General features: G+C 39.7%; 2 protein-coding genes across 11 annotated transcripts in view; one reads left to right on the forward strand and one right to left on the reverse strand.

Annotated features, from left to right (window-relative positions):
• GDAP2 (ganglioside induced differentiation associated protein 2) overlaps positions 1-9,417 on the reverse strand; it is a 62,109-nt gene extending 52,692 nt beyond the window's left edge. For 2 of the 8 annotated variants that reach the window (XM_003892481.4, XM_031652357.1), the window contains exons 1-2: positions 9,244-9,417; positions 1,042-1,284 (exon numbers count right to left, since the gene is read on the reverse strand). In XM_003892481.4, the coding sequence (XP_003892530.1) occupies positions 1,042-1,217 (176 nt within the window). In that variant the 5' untranslated portion in view covers positions 1,218-1,284; positions 9,244-9,417. The other 6 variants (XM_031652359.1, XM_031652352.1, XM_031652342.1 and 3 more) reach the window with 6 other exon arrangements.
• A 49-nt stretch (positions 9,418-9,466) lies between these two features.
• Positions 9,467-12,796, forward strand: part of WDR3 (WD repeat domain 3) — a 29,658-nt gene continuing 26,328 nt past the window's right edge. For 2 of the 3 annotated variants that reach the window (XM_003892483.3, XM_021922748.2), the window contains exon 1: positions 9,467-9,578. The gene's annotated coding sequence lies outside the window, so the exon portion shown is untranslated. Of the gene's footprint in view, positions 9,721-12,796 lie in introns of all 3 variants that reach the window. The other variant, XM_009216520.3, reaches the window with a different exon arrangement.

A 12,796-nucleotide genomic window follows, 5' to 3' on the forward strand; every position in this document is an offset into this window, starting at 1 on the left:
GAGGCAGGTGGATTGCGAGGTCAGGAGATCGAGACCATCCTGGCTAACATGGTGAAACCCTGTCTCTATTAAAAATACAAAAAATTAGCTGGGCGTGGTGGCGGGCACCTGTAGTCCCAGCTACTTGGGAGGCTGAGGCAGGAGAATGGCATGAACCTGGGAGGCGGGGCTTGCAGTGAGCTGAGATCGCGCCACTACACTCCAGCCTGGGTGACAGAGCGAGACTCCATCTCAAAAAAAAAAAAAAAAAAAAAAAAAAGAATAAAGTATTGATTTGTACTACAATATGGATGAACCTTGAAAACATTATGCTAAGTCACAAAAAACCACAAACTTTATTGTATTCATTCCATTTATATGAAATGTTCAGAATTGGCAAATCTATAGAGACAAGAAAGTAGATTAGTGGTTGCCTAGGGGGATTAAGGAAAAATGAGGAGTGACTGCTAATGGGGCTTTGGGCTGATGAACATGTTCTAAAATTGACTGTAGTGAAGGTTATGCAACTCTATGTTAAAAATCACTGGGCTGTGCAATTTGAACTGATGAATTATATTGTATATGAATTGTATCTCAGTGAAGCAGTTTTTTAAAGCAATGAACTACTACTGATACACAAAACACAGATGAACTTAAATCATTCTGCTGAAAACAGACCAAAAAGCACACAGTTCAATTTAAATAAAACCCTAGAAAATGCAAACTAACCTATAGTGACAAGAAGATCAGTGGTTGCTTGGGAATGGGGAGGCAGGGAAGCGCAGGAAGGAGGAATTACAAAGGAACAGAAAAAAAACCTTTTGGAGGTGACAGGTATATTCACTATCTTGATTGTGGTGATAGCTTCATGTATGTGTTAACAAGTCAAAACTTATATTGTGTACTTTACATATGTAGTTTATTAAATGTCAATTATACCTCAATAAAATCATATATGTATATGTAAAGCTGTATTTCAACAATGCTAGAGCTTACAAAGAGGTCAGAATAAATTATGAGAAAGTATTATCTCCTCAGGATATGATGTAATCAAATAATTACCAAAGAACTACTTTTCCATTGATGTCCTTATTATAAAGAAAAGGTGATCGAACAGTGTCTTCCTGAAATATTTCAGCTGTAGTATCAGAGGAATTTAATTCATCTCGGCATGAGTCACCCCAGCTTGGTAGTGCATCCACATCCACAAACTGGGAAGGCGCACCTAAGGGATCCATGGAATGGGAACTTTGATTTGTCTTTTCCCAAATTCCTCAGCAATTCAATATTCACTGGAGACTTTAGCTTAAGAGAAAAGAAAGAATCATTTTAATAGAGAAGTATAGATATTACTTCAATTCTATTAAACCAGTAAAGAAAATTCCACTGTGAAACAACCCAATAATATATTGTGTGATTATAGTCACTTTACAAGTCCATTAAAAACAATGGACAACAAAGAATTGCTACAGCATTTCTAAAACAGGATTAAAGAGTGATTATTTAAGCATAAATTCTTTTCAAAGAATTACAGCCATTAAAGTAATCACATGGCCCACCAATTCTATTTTCCAGAAACAGGACTATTCATTCAACATTCACTGAGTGCCTACTATTGAAAAAACAAAAAGTGATAGATGCTGCAAGGGATACAAAGATAAATCATATGTATAATTTAAAGTCTGATGATAATGTGGAGGATGTACTAAGACAAAATGAGAAGCTGGGAGGTTATAGCAATCAAGTAGTAAGAGATGATAAAGGTTTCAACTAGGAAAGGAGATACAGAAGGAGGCACACATTTAAGAAGCAAAATACAAAAGAAGGATGAACAAGAGTTGACAATTTATAGGATATGGTGTGTGAGACAGTGATATGGTAGGTGGCTGGTTGTACTGAAATACCAACATTAGAAGAGGAGGGTGTTGGAAGACACACAGTGTCAAGTACTAGAGAGAAGTAATGGGAAATTATTTGTTGCTAGAGAAAAGGAGAATCAATTTGCCTATGAGTCAAACATCTATTTCAGTAAAATGGTATATTCATTCATCGAATAAATCTTTGTACTGCGCCATTGCACTCCAGCCTCGGCAACGAGAGCAAAACTCCGTCTAAAAAAAAAAATATTTGCAAGCATCTACCATGTGTTAGATAGTATTCTAGGCACGGGGTACACACTGGTGAATAAAAGCAAGTCCCTGCCCTTCGGGAGCATATACTTCCATGGAGAAGACAGAAGATGATACATGATAAAGAAACAAGCAGGGATCTAACAGAATGACTAGAGGAAGTAAGCACTATGAGAGAACAGGTAACATCTCAGTAGAAAGATACAATGAAAGAGCAAGCCACATGAAGCTCTGGGAGATGTTTCAGGCAAAGGAAATGGCAAGTGCAAAGGACAAATAGGCAGGAAGGATCTTGGTATACTACAGGAGGAGCAAGGAGGTCAGTTTAGGAAAAGCAGAATAAGCTAGGTAATGAGTGGTAGGTGATGAGGTTGGTAAGAGAGGGAAAGGCCAGAGGATACAGTTTGTAAACTATGGTAAGAAGTTTAGATCTTATTCTAAATATGAGGGGATGCTATTAGAGGATCTTGATCATGGTAATGATTAAATATAAATACTTGAAAAGACTACTGTAGCTACAATGAAACTGAGAAGGGGCAAGAGTAGGTGCAGAGATCAATAGAAAATGACTGCAATAATTTAGGTGAGATGGTAGTGATGAGAAATGTTAGACTTGGAATGTATTTTGAAAGTGGTGTCAACAAGACTTACTTAAGAATATAGACAGTAGGGAGAAAGAGCAGAACCAAAGATAACTTCTGGATTACTTGCTTACACAATTGAGTAAATGTTATGCTATTTACAGAGAAGAGAAAAATTGGAGTAGGTTGTAGGGTGGAGTGATAACCAATGGATTTTCTTTTTCTTATGTCTTTTTGGGTGTGCTAAGTTTGAGACGCTCATTCTATGACCAAGTGTTTATGTCAAACATGCAAATTGGTTATATGAGGCTAGAGCTCACAGAAGATGGGGCTAAAAATATAAATTTGGAATTCTCAGCATATGGATGGTATTTAAAGCTATGGGAACTGGACGAGCCTAGAGAGTAAATGCAAACAGAGAAAACAGATCCAAGGACTGAGTCCTACAACAAAACTTAGAGGTGGGAAAGAGGACAAGTTAGAAAGTGAGATAGAGAAGGAATGCTAAGAAAGGAAGGTAAACCAGGGAAGCGTGGTAGCCTAAAAGCCAAGTGAAGAAAACATTTCAAGCAATACTTGAGACGTATCAGTTAAATGCTACTGAGAGGTTGAGTAACAGGACTAAGAACTGATTAACAGGTTTGGTAAGTTGGAGGCTGTTGGTAACATGAAATAAATAAGGGCAGATAGATGATCAGGGAAAGAAAGTCAGCATGTGAACTTCTTTTTCCCCAAATAAATGTGCAGTTTAATGAGCTATTATGAAGGAAACACCCCTGGAACCACCACCAAAGTCAGGAGACAGAACTGTGCAGGCACCCAAAAGTACTTCCATGTGATCTGTCATGATCTCAACCCCTTCCTGTCCCCCAAAGTAACTACTATCAGAACTTTTAATCACTTTCTTATATACTCATATGGCCTTTTCACCTAAGTGTGCATCCCTAGAAACCATAGTTTAATATTAGCCATTTAAAACATTTTAGTGTATATCTTAAATCTCTTTTAATCTACAAGTCCCCCATCCAACATTTCCTTTTCTGTAAAATTTATATCCTGAAACTGTAGTGTTCCAGAGTGTGGATTTTGTTGCTTGCATATTCATGTATGGTTCAATAAGTTTCTCTGTTATTTGAAAACTTCTTGTTAGTAGTCAGTTCTGGCAAGATTATATGAGATGGTGTGTCTTTCATCAGGAGGCACGTAATTTCAGATTCTCTCTTCTTTTCTCTTAGTTCTTTCTCTTTCTTAACTTTTAGGTTCAGAGGTACATGTGCAGGTTAGTTATGTAGGTAAACTGCACGTCACAGGGGTCTGGTGTACAGATTAATACATCTCCCCAGTAATAAGCATAGTACCTGATAGGTAGTTTTTTGATCCTCTCCCTCCTTCCACCTTTCACCCTCAGGTAGGTCCCAGTGTCTGTCGTTCCCTTCTTTGTGTCCATGTGTTCTCACTGTTTAGCTCCCACTTATAAGTGAGACCATGCAGTGGGTGGTTTTCTGTTCCTGCATTAGTTTGCTTAGGATAATGGCCTCCAGCTCCATCTATGTTACTGCAAAGGACATGATCTCATGAAGTTTTTTGAGTTTTTCAGTATGGTTTTCATGTTTGTTGTTAAATAAAACAAGCATGCCCTTCCACAATACATTCCGTGATGTTTCCTGCTGAGATACATGGGATGCTAATTGGAACAAAACATGGATCCAGTGAATATGCTAATGCCTAAATCAACGCTGTGGAACAGGAAATATGATCATTTATATAATAATTTCAGAAAGGCCTTGTAGGTTACACAATGATAAATTTGTATGAGAAGACTATTCTTATTGATACTAAATACACCTTTGAAATTACTTTGAAATAAAGAAATTAATTTTACCTAAAAGTCGGTGTTTATTCCATCAAACTGGCCTTTCCACAAGGTTTGTTATCTGTTCATAAGCATTCAGACTTGCAATAGACAAGCTGAACAGAGGACAAATGAAGACTATACTCATCTATCACGGTTAAATTGCCTCATGCTCAATGGAATGACACTTAGCAAAAGTTCATAATTTCAAAAAATTATCTGCAGATTTATGACAATGACTAATATTGAAAGTTCTTAACTATAATCTAAAAACAAATCCATTAAACACAAACAGTTTTCAGTTTGTAAACTTGAAGGCCAACTTTCAGGACAAAATTGCTTTTCTAAGATAACTTTTCTTTCTGACTCTAAGTAATACATGTTTACAGAACATTTGAAAAATATCAAATTGGTCGAACGCCGTGGCTCACACCTGTAATCCCAGCACTTTGGGAGGCTGAGGCGGGGAGATCACTTGAGCCCAGGAGTTCAAGACCAGCTCGGGCAACACAGTGAGACCTCGTTTCTACAAGAATACAAAAAATTAGCCAGGTGTGGTGGCATGCTTCTGTAGTCCAAGCTACTCAGGTGGCTGAGGTAGAAGGATTGCTTGAGCCCAAGAGGTGGAGGTTGCAGTGAGCCAAGATTGTGCCACCACACTCCAGCATGGGTGACAGAGCAAAACCCTATCTCAAAAAAGAAAAGAAATGAAAAGAAGGAAAAGAAAAGAAACCAAAATTAAGGGGGAGGAAAAAATTCCTCAACTTTTGACGTAGTTACTACTTTTTTTCTGTGATAGGTAAAATCATACTGATACAATTTTGAATCCAGCTTCTTTAGTATTTTAAGGTAAATATTTCCATGTGCAATTACACAGTGAGGCAGAGACAGTATGTTTCAATGTGAGAGTTTGGACTCTGTTATCACAGGGTCTGAGTTTGGATCATCCAATAGTTGTGTTATCCTTGACTCTAAACCAGATTTTTTATTTCTAAAATAAGAGTAAGTCTCCTAAGATTATTGTGAGCATTAAATGAGATAATTGGTGTCAAAACTGCATAGGAGAACAATTACTTTAACTTCCCACCAATTCAAAATCATTCACTGTTTCCAACTTCCAAGTGATGATTTGAGGGTATATTCCACACTTTTAAGCCTGCTAAATCACCTTAATTTAAGCAATTTCCTTCATTTGACCATTTCTCCTCTTAAGTGAGTGTTACAACACAAATTCTCCTTTTACAATTACATCTTGCTTTTTCCTTCCTCTCAATCCTCCTGTTCTCAAAAAGGTTTTCCTCCTTTATTTCTTCTACTTCATTTCTTCTTCAGAATATTAAACTCCTCTTTTTTTTCCACTTGCCTTTTTAAGAGTAATTTGTTTTGTAGCTCTGTTTTCTCTTCATACATTTGCTCAATCTACTGCAGTTTTGCTTCCGCTCTATAGCTATGCTAAAACTGCTTTATCAAGGTCAACAATAACTTCCCAAATGTCAAATCCAAGAACTAATCCAATTTTATCCACATTTATTACTAATCATTTCCTCCTCAAAACTCTATTACCGTCTTTGACAGTACACCCTGGTGGTTCTCCTATATCCCTGATCAGACCTGGTCAGTAGAGTTTGTTGGATCCTTTTCCCAGCTTTTAAGTAATTGTGACTCACAAGATTTGGATGTTAAATAAGTAAAAGTAATGCTCATAGCTCTTATTTTAGGACAAAATTTAATGGCATTTTATGAAGTGTCATAGTATTTAGCAAAGGTTGAATTCTTTTTCAACTCCATCTCTAAACAAACATTGATGTTTCTCACCAAAAAGAGGTTTGAATCTCTCCCTCCTCTAAACACACATACGCCTTAGTAATACATACAGTAAATGGAGCCACAAACCCAAGCTAGGCAGGAAAACCTGATCCCTGAGAGAACAGTGGTTTTTAACATTCTCAAGGTCACAGGCCCCTTTGAGAATCACATAAAAGATACAGATCCTTTCACTCCCCAAAATGTTTGTGTATGAGCTCATACAAGCAGATTTGTAAATAAATTTGAATTACAATCTCAGTGATAGAATGCAAACAGATTGCTCAAGTGACGAAGGGAGGAGAAGCCTTCTATACCCAGTAATCTATAGCCACAGCCAGAATCTTTGATAACATTAAAGGAGAGCAAGACTGTCCACTGAAAATCAGTTGATCAGCTCTGTACTTTGAATAAATTCATAAACAAACACTAAGTCCTAGTTTAAAAAAACAAAAAAGGTTCTTGAAGCAAGACATTAATTTCCAAGGATCAAAAAGCCTACATGGGACAAACAGAAGATTCCATAATGAATCAGATCTATTTCCATAGCCATATGCTTTTCAGTACTTTAGTGAAGAGGACCTAAAGACAAAGATAACCCTCTATGTATCCTTTATAATTCAAACGGTACAGAGTAAACAGCTCTCATTACACTGCAACTTCTGTTTTTTTTTTTCCTTCTCAAATCCTGTCATCTTTTAGTTTAAGAAGTCCTTTAAATACTGCTTAATATGAATAACTGGACTGGCTAGAGAGATCAGATTTTATTGTTCAAAACTGGGAAAAATTGGGCATAATACCTTGGATCACCATCTCAAAAAAACCTTTTTGTCTGGATAAAAAGAAAATGATATCATTTAAGAATGAAAAATGGTAACTTTTGACCTGTTTACCTGTCTTTCAAAATGCTTACATTGATCAGACCAGCCTGGACAACAACAGTACAAAGACAGCTGGTACATGCACTTGATGGCCATTAATTCCCAGGTTTACCATTCTTTATGACTTTGTATTTCAATATTTAACAGTTCAGAGTACACTAAGATTTGTGTGCATACCATACTTAAGAATCATTCTATGCCACCATCCAACACCATACTTAAGAATCATTTTATGCCATCAGTGAGAATCACAGTTTTTAAAAAAGATTCTCAGATTGGAAGACTAACTGAAATAGTCAAGTATGTCAACAATAAACACAGTATAACAAGAACATTCCTAAGCTTGTCAATGGCTTGGGTCAAATTTAACATCATCCCTCAAAAGCACCCAAAGAACATATCCTCACAGTGAATTAGTAGTACCCCTTCATATTAAATGAACTGCACTATGTTTTAACTGTAAGTATTGATATATTGAGCATTTTGAAACTTAAATAAGGAGGTAGAGTTATATCCTTGAAACACTGTATAGGGAATTTTATAAGATGCATTATCTTACCACTCACAGTTGCTCTGACACCAACTCTTATTAAAATCATTTTTTTTCCATCTGTGGTTGTCCCATCCCATAATATTTAATAATATTAATATAATTTTTAAAGAAAAGGTAAAATCATGACTCCTTCAAATATAAAACCAAACCCGTGTTCAAGATTTTATTTAACTCAAAAGGGAACCAGGCAGAAGATAAAGAAAATCCCAGAATTAGACACCTTAGAGCAGGAATATTGAAATAAACATGCAAAAGGAGGCAAAACTTCCACTGAACCTCTCAGAGAGCGAATTCGCATGTCTTGACAAAAATTATCCAGCATTGATGTCAGTTACCTAGTTTACATAACTGAAAAATGGCTTTTTTAGAATTAGCTACTCCAAGGGGTAAGATAGACTCGAAACTATGCAGTTTTCCATTGAAGCACACGCTTTCCCCCATACTAATATAATGCACAGCACCTGTCAGGGATATTAACCATACACACCCACTCAAATGCTCCCTTTCCCACCCAACTTATTAAAATAATAGTTTGTGGCCACAATTTCTTCCCTTGTCATTCATCCAATACACGGCAATCTTGTTTCAAAATTCCTATGCTGCTACAGCTGTCCACAGTCTCATCATACGCATTCTTTGCTATTGCAATTTTCTTGAATACGAAAGATTAGCTGAACATGCCTTAAGCTCAAGAAACTCTGAACAACATCAGATTATGTAGACAAAGGTCTAATTTCTAGGCTGGCTTTAGATACCTTGTTCAAGAAGCGCTGGTAGGATCTTCTTTTGTACCGCTATGTTAGCTTTAATTTTGCACAGCTCTAGACATCAGAACTCATTTCTAAACACTTCTATGCAGCTCAAGAATAAAGTAGTAGAAATGCAAGAGAGAACAGCTAATTCCCACTTGGTGACAGAGCACTTAAATCTCAGTGAGCAAACAAGGAGGAGTCAGCCTTGGTCACTTCCCCCTCAAGCGGCCAGAGAGCGGAAACACAAAGCCAGGCCAGTGTCACTCCAGGGATTGCGGGGACCTAGACAACGCACCATCCTGGGCTCAGCGTCTACCTACCCCTCACCCGAGGTGCTCTCGGTTCGTGGAATGTCCAGTCCACAGGAGCGGCAACATGGACTTGTCTTTGGGGCTACAACCAGCAAGGGCTCCCGCCGGCCCTATACACTTGCACCCTAGGGCGCGCGCCTTCTTGGCTAGGGCACCACTGTCCCTAGTGCCCGCCGACTGCCTACCCCTTCACTCCTCGTCAACACGGCGTCCCCGACAACGCCTCGGGCGAGAACCTAACCAACAGGCGAGGAAGTGGTGCCAGCCTCATTCTTCCAGAGAAGTGACAGAACTAAAACCTCAGCCTGCAATCCCGACCAGGGCCGGGTCCCGTGCGCCTCGGGCCGCGCCCCCGGCCCTCTCCGCCCCGCCTTCCCTCCCGGTCTCCGCCCCGCCTCTCACAGCACTCCGGCGGTCCCATCCGGGCGGCGGGCGGGACGGATCAGGCTCCTGGTAGAAGGCGGCCGAGCGACATCTCCGACGACCCTCAGCAGGAGCGCACCGAGTAGGGCGAGTCAAAGTCCCAGGAAGCTGGAGTGACCAGCTGCAAATGCTCTCGGCTGCGAAACACCGGCTTCCGCTCCCGGCCAGAGCTCGCCAATCAGCCCCGGACTCTCTCCGTCATTTCCTCCTGGAAGGCAAAGGGAACCTCTGGAGAAAGAGGCTTCCGGAACGTACCCGGAAGGGGCAGGTCTTGTGGGCGGGCCCAGTCGGCTGGGAGCCTCGTGGAGGCTGAGGTGAGTCCTGGAGGTTCACGTTTGGAGCTGAGAGCCTTCTGTGCGGCTCCGATTTTGCAGATTCTGTCTGAGGCGTTCGTGATGTCAGCAGCAGCCGAGGCGGGCGTATTTAGGGCCGGTTGCTAGGGCTGGGGGAACTCAGGTAACTACGGGCGTCCCCACAGCAGTACTTGGAAGCCCCTCAGCTACTCGGCGAGGTTGCGTGTGCTGAGCAGAGCTGCCTGACCGTGCGTATGCACGGGCTTGCCTGAGGATGATCTGACCGTGTGTTCGATGTGTGGAACCCTCCGTCACTCTCTCCTGACGGAAGACTCGTTTAGGAATGTGTGGCAGGTCTGTTACCACGGTCCAGGCCCTCAGTGCATCATGGAAACATCATTTTGGGGGCTGTGGGTTAGGAAGCGGAGATGATGGGGTCTCGGAAGAAGATTTGGTCATGAACTGTCCGAAAGGAGGCGAAAGCTGTGCACGTGGAACAAAGTGAACAGTGCAAGTTGTTTGGGAGGTAGTTTAAATATCGAGGGTATGAAAAAAGGCCGCGAGAATTGGGTTTACTCGAAAAGAAGTGGGCCTCAGAGGATAACGTTGATTAAAATAAGTAGAGGAGAAAATGCATTTATTCTGAGTAAAACGAATACTATGAAGAATACAAGGTCGCAGGACGAGGAAGGAAACTAGCCAGCCCGACAGGAACGTTTATTCGAGAAATACGGAGGTTAGACAGGATGAGTTTTTGAAAACTGGCAAACGATTCAGCCTTTTCAAGGCTTTAGGATGGGAAAGCTCATTTGAAAAGATTAGTCGGTAGTATTATGACTTTTAAATGAAAAGAGTGAAAAACATGGAGGCGGAGGTGCTAGGTGGAAAGTCAGTGCAGTAACCCAGTGATAAAGAGCTGGAACTGAAAGTGCTGGAGGGAAAGGCATCCTGTTTCAGAGTAAACAGTCAGGTGGAGTTGACTACAGAGAAAGAGGCAAATAGAAGCAGTTTAGCATAGTGGTTAAAAGCAGAAATTTTGGAGTTAGACTGGCTGGATTGGGATCTGACTTTGGCACTTAGCTGCTAAATGACTTTGGGTTAGCAGTTTACCATCTCTGGGTCTGAGTTCCTTGTCTGTAAAATAGAGATAGGAAGAGTGACTTCCCTTGTAGTGTTATTGTGGAGAATTTGTTTATTTATTTTAGAGATAGAGTCTCACTGTCACCCAGGCTGGAGTGCAGTGGTGTGATCATAGCTCACTGCAACCTCGAACTTCTGGACTCAAGTGATCTTTCTGCCTCAGCCTCCCGAGTGCATCACCATGCCTGGTTAATTTTTTAAAAAGTGTTTTGTAGAGATAGGGTCTTGCTGTGTTGCCCATGTTGGTCTGAAACTCTTGACTTCCAGGCTTTGGCCTCCTAAAGTGCTGGGATTACAGACATGGGCCACAACACCAGGTCCTCATGGATAATTTTTTTGTACTTATATTTACAATGTGTTAGAGGGTTTTCTAAGTGCTTTGCATATGTTAACTCATTTCATTAATTGCTTAATTGCTGTATGTAATTAAACAGTGGCATATGTTTACTAAGTTATATACATTTAATGTTATCAGTTACTATAGCGTAAGCACTCGCTAAATCTTGGCTGCTATAATAATATTTTTTATTAATGATTCAAAGGTTATTAAATGGTTTTGAGCCTGAGTAACTGGGAAAATTGTGTCTTAGTGTCTGAAAAAAAGAGAGGGATACTAGAAGTAAGGCAGGCTTGGTTATAGACATGTTAAATATGAAACTATAAGATATTCAAGTGGAGATGTTCAGTAAACATTGGAAACTCTAGAATTAGTATTCATGTAGGTGGGCAGGACTGGAAATAGACATATGGGAGTCTGTGGACCTAGGCATGCTATATGAATTCTCCAAGGAAGATACTATAGAAGGAGGTGGTAGATGGCCAAAGACAGGCAAACATAAGGAACAACTACAGAGTCTGGAGGAATAAGAGGAATTGCGAAGGAATTAATCAAATGGCCTAGGCTAAGAGCATTATTATCCTGTTAACATTATCTTTCCTTGATTTTAAATTGGCTTTATGTTGGTTCCTGTGAGAGCAACAATGAGGCCAGTAAGTGATTATTAACAGAAAATATTATCCGAGAGTTGAGATTGAATTCTTTTTGTTGAAGTAGACTAAAACAGCATTTGATAATTAGAAAGACCCTGTAGAGTTAAATCAACCAACCAAAGAAACAAAAAACAATAGCAAAAAGAAACAGCTCCTCATAAAAGACTGTAACTTCTTTATTTTTGTGTGTTTTAAGTTGCATGGGTGTTTTTTGGGGATACTTTTTACTCTTCCATGTAAAGAACAGATGGGACTGATCTGTTATCGCCTTCATTCACCTCTTGTCCCTTTTATACATAACCAGTGGATTATCTATTTTCAGTGAATTTAATAAAAGTGCAGAAATTATGGCATCTTTCCAAAAACAGTGTGCCAAGTTGCTCACCCGTTTTCTATGCCAAGGGTAAGTGACTGCTCTGATTTTGAAATGAAGGACAGACTTTCATGGACTAATAGTTCTCAAAGTGTGGTCCAAGAACTGCAACAGCAGCATCACTTGGAAACTTGTTAGAAATGAAAAATTCTAGGCCCTACCCCAGACTCATGAAATCAGAAACAGGTGCTGGGAGAAGAGATGAGATGGTGTTTTCTAGCAGTGTTTTCATAAGCCCTCCAGGTAATTTGGATGTATACTAGAGTTAGAGAACCACTGTACAAGAAGGTTAAGTAATATGAAGTTAGGGATTTTGTCTTATTAATAGTGTATATCCAGTGTCTAGAACGGTGCCTGTCTAATTGGTAGGTTTTCAATAAATAGTCACTGAAAAATATGTTCAGTCTCAGACTACCAATCTCTATGTAAAAGCTTTGATGCTGGTTGAATGGGCAGAAGTAAATTAGCTGCATTGAGCCTATAATGTCAGATACGCGTGAGTTGGGGATGACAATATGACTAATCTGGAACTTGAGGAAGAGGGATTATATTGAGTCAACAGGAATAAAAAATGAAGATGTCTAGGTATTTTAGGTCAGTGAATTATTCAGAGTAAATAAAGATTAAGAAGTCACAAGTTACATGCTTTTAATGACATGATAAACAGTTGGTGTTGTTTGGGCGCAGTGGCTCACACCTGTAATCCCAGCACTTCAAGGCGGGTGGATCAATTGAG

Source organism: Papio anubis, chromosome 1 (assembly GCF_008728515.1).
Source record: "Papio anubis isolate 15944 chromosome 1, Panubis1.0, whole genome shotgun sequence".
In the NCBI taxonomy this organism is placed as follows: domain Eukaryota; kingdom Metazoa; phylum Chordata; class Mammalia; order Primates; family Cercopithecidae; genus Papio; species Papio anubis.